At 34.7% G+C, this 8,545-nt stretch overlaps 1 protein-coding gene across 1 annotated transcript in view; it reads right to left on the minus strand.

Moving 5' to 3' along the window:
• Window positions 1–7,837: 7,837 nt before the first annotated feature.
• The window catches only part of DNAJC16 (DnaJ heat shock protein family (Hsp40) member C16), a 45,750-nt gene continuing 45,042 nt past the window's right edge, over window positions 7,838–8,545 (minus strand). The window contains exon 16 of the mRNA XM_031962815.1: window positions 7,838–7,871. Within this exon, the coding sequence (XP_031818675.1) occupies window positions 7,853–7,871 (19 nt within the window). The 3' untranslated portion in view covers window positions 7,838–7,852. The remainder of the gene's footprint in view (window positions 7,872–8,545) is intronic.

Here is an 8,545-nt window from a genome sequence, read left to right on the forward strand (position 1 = left end):
TATTATGGCAGGGTTTCTGCTCCTACATTAGATTATTGATGAAAGTTGGCAATGTGTATATATAGTATAAAGCAAATATGTGTAGATATACGTTATATGCATATATGTATGGATAGATGCCACTATAAAAACTTTAAGCTGAAATCCCTCTGGTCATTAATTATTAAACATTTAACCTCATTAATAAATCAAATCTATTCTGTTTACCCTGAGTATAGTTCGTTATTAATAATAACCCCTTTCATTTGACTAATGTCATTCTCCAAGGACTGAGGAGCATAAAGTACTTTCTCTTACTCATCCATATGTCAGCACTGGGAATCAAGCAGGGGACAGCTATCACCATTTTGTAATTGAGAAGAATAGCCTCCACAGAAGCCAACTGCTTTATCTGTAATCATAGAGAAATACTGTCATCTGAGAGGAAGAGCACATTTAAAACTGAAGCAAAATAAAAATTTCAAGACAAGATTAAATGGGAATGAGTTTACAAGGGAAGAGACAAAAATCTTCATACTCTTTGAATCAAAGATCCTATTACTGGGCTTAAACCCCCAAAAAGATTTTGGTAAAGAAGAAAATTCCCATGAAAACAAAAAAAAAATATTTATAGCAACATTTTTTGTGAGAGCAAAGAATTGGAAACAAAGTAGGTGCCCATCAATTAAAGAATGGCTGAACAAATTATGGTACCTGAATGTAATAGAATATTCCTGTGCTGTAAGAAATTATGTCTGTGATGAATATAAAAAAGTATGAAAAGATTCATATGAATTGATAGGGAAGTGAGGAGAGCCAAGGAAACAATATACAAAATGACTACAACAGAATAAATGGAAAGAATAATTACAGACAAAAAAAAATCAAAAGTGAATATAACAAAATTATAAAGATTCATCATGACTTGAATGAAAAGATAAAAGTATATCTCTAACCTAACCCTTTGTGGAAGTGGAAGGTCCATAGGTAATACACATTGCATACATATTTTTTCACACTTTTTCAATGTACTGATTTGTCATGTTGATTTTTTTCCTTTAAAAATGTTATTTGTTACATAGCTCTCTGAGAGTGGGGAGAGGAAGGATATGAGGAATAATTATAATGATGTAAAAAAGAAAACATTGATAATTTTTTTAAATGGGCATGGGAACATTATAATGAAATACCCTACTCAGGTATTTCTTCATAGTGATGATTCTGGCCGGTGGAAGGTTGTGCCTCCAGTGTGAACCTGGTAAAAAATTGGTGGTCATGTGAGGACCAGTCTACTTCAATGTGAATAAAAACTGATCACGAGGCAAGAGATTATTTTGTCCAAAGCAATTTATGAACCTGTCCACTAAGTTATGGAGACACCATGACCTGGTTCAGTAGAGAGAGAAAGAGAGAGCACACACTTATGTAATAGTTTTGGCAATAGTTCAAGATTTCCAAAAGTCCTTTCCACAGGACACTCTTTTGAGGTAGTTCTGAATCATAATAGCCAGGATAGATGCTTTCTTTCTCAGAAAGCTATGAGAAAACCAAGGCAGATGGGACTTAAGCTACCTGTCCAAGTCACATGGCTGGTAAATATCTTTAAAGTTAGATCTGAACCCAAGTCTTGACTCAAAGTCCCCATCTCTATTCCTCCACCTAATGGTCTCTAATGGATTTGTGATCTCATAATTAAGAAGTTTCCTCCAATTATTCAGATAATTCCCATCCATGCCTCCCCACCTTGTGTTCTCTCACCTGTTTTGTCAGGTTCTTAATAAGCATTTATTAAACACCTATTGTTTACTAGGTTCTGGGGATACAAAGACAAGCAAAAGGACAATCCCTGCCCTCAGAGAGCTTCACAGTCTAATGGGGAGGGGGGAAAGGGGAGGAGCAACATGCAAACAGCTGCAAACAAACAAGATATATATGGGATAAATTAGAAATTACCAAGAAAGGAAGGCCCCAGGATTTAAAAAAAATTTTTTTATAGCATATTGTTTTTTCAATTTCATGTAAAGATGGTTTTCAACATTCATTTTTGTAAGATTCTTTCTCCCTCCCTCCCTTACTTCCCCTCCCTAAGACAGCAAGCAATCTGATATAGGTTATACATGTATAATCATTTAAAATATTTCCAAATGAGTCATGTTGAGAAAAAAATCAGAACAAAAGGGAAAAACCATGAGAAAGAAAACAAAACAAAACAAAAAAGGGTGAAAATAATATTCTTTGATTATTGTTCGGTAAGAAATGACCAACAGGATGATTTCAGAAACGCCTGGAGAGACTTATATGAACTGATGCTGGGTGAAATGAACAGGACCAGGAGAGCATTATGCACTTCAACAACAATACTATATAATGATCAATTCTGATGGACCTGGCCATCTTCAGCAATAAGATGAACCAAATCATTTCCAATGGAGCAGTAATGAACTGAACCACCTACGCCCAGTGAAAGAACTCTGGGAGATGACTAAGAACCATTACATAGAATTCCCAATCCCTATATTTTTGCCCGCCTGCATTTTTGATTTCCTTTAAAGGTTACTAGTACACTATTTCAAAGTCCGATTCTTTTTGTACAGCAAAATAACAGTTTGGACATGTATACTTATTTTGTATTTAATTTATACTTTAACATATTTAACATGTATTGGTCATCCTGCCATCTAGGGGAGGAGTCGGGGGAAGGAGGGAAAAAGTTGGAGCAAAAGGTTTGGCAATTGTCAATGCTGTAAAATTACCCATGCATAGAACTTGTAAACAAAAAGCTATTAAAAATTTTAAAAAAGAAAAGAATATTCTTTGATTTGCATTCAGTCTCCATAGTTTTCTCTCTGCATGCAGAAGGCACTTTCCATCCCAAGTCTATTGGAATTGTCTTTAGTGCTGAGAACTAAAGTCTGTCATTGTAAATCATCACATAATCTTATTGTTACTGTGTATTGTAACGGGGCTCTGCTCTCTTTCTTCATCATCAGTTCATGTAAGTCTTTCCAGGCTTTTCGATCAGCCTGCTTATCATTTTTTATAGAACAGTAATATTCCATAACATTCATATGCCATAACTTATTCAGCCAATCCCCAACGCATGGGCATCCACTCAATTTCCAATTCCTTGTCAATACACACACACAAACACACACACACACACACACACACACACACACACACACATACACACACACAATCCAGTTACTATAAACATTTTTGCAAACATTTCATGATGTCTTTGGGATACAGACCCAGAAGTGAGCACTGCTAGATCAAAGGGTGTGGAAGGCACTAAGATTAAGGGGGAATCGATGAAAGCTAGAACTGGAAAGAATTTCCCCAAAATTCACCACAGAATGTTTATCAACTTGCCCTGTCTTCTAAACATTGTTCTGACATCACAAGTGGAGTCATCTGACCATTCACATCTCTTCTTTCACTCTTACCACATGAGCAGCTCTGAGCAGTTCACTTTCTCTTCTCATCACACAGTTCTTTGATGGTGTCTTCGCTCACTCCTGTTCTAGCTCACTATTTCTAGTTGGTTTTATGTTGCTACCTGCTTATGCCCACCACATACTCACACACACCAATCCTTCGAGGTAGGTAGTACCAGTATTATTCCCATTTTCCAAATGAGAAAATCAAGGCACCTAGAGATTAAGGGATTTTATTATGGCCATATAGCTAGATCTAGACCCAGCTTTTAAGACTCCAGCATAATTTTCCACAATTAGGCCTTAGTATGCTATGGTGCATTAAGTGCTTCCTTGGAAGTTTTCCTGACTCTGATACTTATCAAGTCTCCATTGGCAAGTTACTAAAACTCTCTGAGCCTCAGTTTCTTCTTGTCAAAAATGATAATAATACTTTTAAAAATAGCTTTTTATTTACAAGTCATATGCATGGGTAATTTTACAGCATTGACAATTGCCAAACCTTTTGTTCCAATTTTTTCCTGCCCCCTCCCCTAGATGGCAGGATGATCAATACATGTTAAATATATTAGAGTATAAATTAAATACAAAATAAGTATACATGTCCAAACCATTATTTTGCTGTACAAAAAGAATGTGATAATAATACTTGAAATATCTTCTCTTACAGATACAAATGAGATAATGTATATAAAACATTTTGTTTCAAAATGGTATAAAAGTTGTTTTTATTTAAGTATCTTAATGATAAATGTTATAGGATGTCAGTATGAATTTTGAGAGTAACATTTTTTAAAGCAAGCTAGAGTATACTATAACATTTGTGAGCTATTTGGTGACTGTCTAGTATCATCTGAGAAGAATGAGAATTTTCTCCATTCTCCAGTCTCATTGAACCCCAGCTCCATGGACTATACAAGGTAGTCTCCTTTGCCCTCTTCTGGCTTGACTTTGAAACTGCACTGGATGAGATAATCCTTTGTGTCTTCAAAGCACACCACCCCCTTCCAGGGTGATTAATTAATGCTGCACAGCCCTTGTGAGTTGCATTTAGGAATGGAAGATGGAGAAAGTGGGGGCCCCAGAGGCACATAATTACTTGATGTCTAACTAAAATACTGATTGAACAGGCACAGATTCACAGCACACCCAGAGACAGGAGACTGTAGAATCAATTCATGGTTTGAATAGGGAGGATTATAATATAAATTATTGTTTGCAGTTGGAGATGATGCTTTTACTAATAATAATTCCTCTGTATAAAGGAAATGAAGTGATGAAGTGAAAATACTAATGCACTTTCTACAATGTACACATAGAAACCAGGAGCTAAGTGCTCCCACTCCCTGATCCGTGTTTCTGTTCTTTTATAAACAAATTACCAGAGGAACAGAGCCTGGCCCATTCTAGACCAATGAAACAGAACTCTGTTCTATTGCCTTTATTTTTTTTAATATTGTAAAAAAAATTTTTTTTACTACATCGATTTGCATCTTTTAAAAATGAATTTTTTCCTTTGCTTTTCAAAGATGAAGAGTACATCTTAAAAGATCACAGAATTGAAAATATGCTCAAAATTTATCTCTGTTTTTTCCTTTAGTCCCAGGAGATAAGGACTGTGAGGATGAGCTGATGTAACACTCCAGGGCTCAGCAGGTCAAGGAATCTCTTGGTGATAAGAGCTGAAAGAATACATCCCAACCTTGGAGGGAACTGAATAAGTCAATTTGATGACACCTTCTGTGGAACTATTACATCATTCACAGGGGCCAAAGGGAATCCTTGAGGATAGCGGAAATGCAGAGTGCTCTCTGTTCACGCTTTGGCTGGCTATCATGTGCTTTAGCTGAAATATTAGTTATCCAAGCACTACCATCAGTATTTTCAGAAAATGAGAAACTTAACACTGAAACTAAAGTCTCTGTGGCTGCAATTCTGGAAATAATCAGTTTTCTATCTTGGAAGGAAGGGTCATCCTCAAATATGGAATACTTATTGACTATTATAACTAGACTTTGTCTAATTCCAACTCAGCAAGCATTTATTTTAAAAATATTTTTCCCAGTTATGTTTAAAAATAATTTTTAACACTCCTTTAAAATTTGAGTTCCAAATTCTCTTCCTTTCTGTTAGCCCTTCCCCTACCCATTGAGAAGACAAGCAATATGATATCAGTTATGTATGGAAAACCATGCAAAACAAATTTCCATATTAGCTATATTGAAAAAAAACCCAAATTAGGAAAAAAATAGTCTTCAATCTTCATTCAGAGTTCATCAGTTTTCTCTCTGGATATTGATAGCATTTTTTCATTGCAAGTCAGTCCTTTTAAATTATCTTGGATCATTGTATCGATTAAAGTAGCTAAGTCTTTCACAGTTGATAGTGGTAATTATACTGCTGTTACTGTGTGGGCTGCTTTCCTCACACTTTGCCTCAGTTTATGTAATTCTTCTCAGGTTTTCCTGAAACCATCTTGCTTGTCATTTCTTAAAGCACAGTAATATTCCATTATAATTATATAACATAATTTGTTCAGCCATTCCATAATTGATAGTTATCCCTTCAGTCTTCATTCTTTACTACCGCAAAAAGACCTGCTTTAAATATTTCTGTATATGTAGATCTTTTTCCAATTAAAAAAAAATCTCTTTGGGATATAAAAGTGGCATTTCTGGGTCAAGGGTATGCATGGATTTTTATGCCTTTGGGAAGAGTTCCAACTTGTTCCCAGAATGGATTTACAACTCCACCAACAGTGCATTATTGTCCCAATTTTCCCACATCTCTTTCATTTCTTATTTTCCTTTTCTATCATATTAGCCAATCTGATAGGTATGAGATAACAGTTTTTTTTTAAATTTGCATTTCTCTATTAGTAATTTAGAACATTTTTTAATAAGATTATAGTTAGCTTTGATTTCTTCATCTAAAAGCTACTATTTATCAATTGGGAAAGGATTTTTGTTTTTATAAATTTGGCTTCTCTATATATTTGAACAAGAAGGTCTTTAACAGAGAAACTTGCTGTAAATGCCCCCCTCCCCAGTTTCCTGCTTTTCTTCTATTTTTGGATGCATTGATTTTGTTTGTGCAAAAAACTCGTACGTTTCATGTAATCAGAATTATCCATTTCACTTTTATCTTGTGTTGCCCTTATCCATAGGTCTAACAGATAATTTTTTCATGTTCTCCTAATTTGTTATATGAACCTTTATGTCTAAATCATGGGTCCATTTTAATTTTTTCTTAGTGTATGTCAGTAACAATTTGTGTCAAATTGCTTTCTTGTTTTGTCAAATAGTGATGTGCCCCCAAACTTGGATCTTTGAATTTATCAAATACTAGGCTACCATGACCATTTACTGCTATGTATTGTGTATCCAGTGTATTCCATTGATTAGCTACTTTTTTTTTTATTTGGTGCCAGATTGTTCTGATAACCATTTTTTATTATAGTAATTTGAAATCTGGAACTGCTAAGTTGCCTTTCTTTACAATTTTTCTCTCCCCCCCTCCCCATTAATTCTCTTGACATTCTTGATCTTTTGTTCCTCTAGATGAATTTTATTTTTTCTTGCTCTAAAAATATTTGGTATGTTGGTATGGTACTTTATAGGTCAACCAACCAACATTGATTAGCTACTTTTTTTTATTTGGTGCCAGATTGTTCTGATAACCTTTATAGGTTTCTTTATTTTTTTCCACATAGTTTATATAGTATTGAAATTGTTTCATAAATTTTTGGTAGAATTCACTTATGATTCCATTTGGTCCTAGGGAGTTTTTCTTAAGGAACTCAAGTTATGGCTTGTTCAACTTCAAAGGTAGAGTTATTTAAATATTCCATTTCTTTTTCTGTAAATTTGGGTGATTGATATTTGTGTACATATTTATCCATTCTATTTAGAATGTCAGTTTTGTTAGCATATAATTGGGTTAAATAGTTCTTAATAGTTGATTTCATCTTCATGGGTTATATATGTGCCCTTTTCAGTTTTGATACAGGTAATTTGGATTTTTTTTCTTTAAAACCAACTAATGGCTTATCTATTTTATTTTTTCCCCATAAAACCAGCTACTAGTTTTATTTATTAGTTCAAAGTTTTGTATTTTCAATTTTGTTAAGTTCTCCTTTGATTTTTCAGGATTTCCTATTTTAGTGCTTAATTGAGGATTTTTAATTTGTTCTCTTTCTAGTTTTTTTTTTTTTAAGATTCACTCTCAGTTTATCAATCTGCTCTTTCTCTCTTTTTATTTATATAAGCATATAGAGATTTAAACTTTCCTCTAAATACTGTCTTGGCTTCATCCTGCACATTTTGGTATATCTTCTCATTGTTGGTCACAGTGGATAGAGTGCCAGCCATGGAGTCAGGTCTTTGAATCCTGTTTTCATTGCTTATGAGTCATGTGAACATTATCACAGCTTCTCAGAGCCTGTTTCCTTTTCTGTAAAATAGACACATTAATACTTGAATTACCTGCCTTACTGGATGGTTAATGAGAAAAACATTTTGCAAACCATATCGTGATTAAAGTAAGGGTAGTTTAACCTTTTTTTTTTTTTTTTTTTTTTTGGATGAGGCAGCCAGATGGATATAGCAGCTGGCCTTGAAGTCCAGAAAGCCTGAGTTCAAACCTGAATATAGACATTTACTAATTTTGTCATCCTGGGCAAGATGCTTCATTTCTGCCTGCCTCAGTTTCATCATCTGTGAAATGGGGATACTAACAGCACCCCCAGGATTTTTGTGAGGATAATATGAGATAATATTTGTAAAGTTCTATGCCTGACACATATTAAATGCTATATAATCCTTGTTCCCTCTTTCCCTCCCTTTCCTTCTGGACACCTTGGGCAGTCTGATGAAATCTAGGACCCTTATTCTTAGTTATTTCAGTCGCGTCTGACTCTTTGTGATCTCATTTGGAATCTTCTTGGCAGAGATACTGCATTTCCTTCTCCAGCTCATTTCACAAACAAGGAAACTGAGGCAGACAAGGTTTAGTGACTTGCCCAGGTTTACACAGCTAGGAAATGTCTAAGGCTGGATTTGAACTCAGATCTTCCTGACTTCAGGCCTGGAATTCTATCCTCTGTGCCACCCTTTCACAGGATAATT

The sequence above is a fragment of the Sarcophilus harrisii genome, chromosome 3 (genome assembly GCF_902635505.1).
Source record: "Sarcophilus harrisii chromosome 3, mSarHar1.11, whole genome shotgun sequence".
Taxonomy (NCBI): Eukaryota; Metazoa; Chordata; class Mammalia; order Dasyuromorphia; family Dasyuridae; genus Sarcophilus; species Sarcophilus harrisii.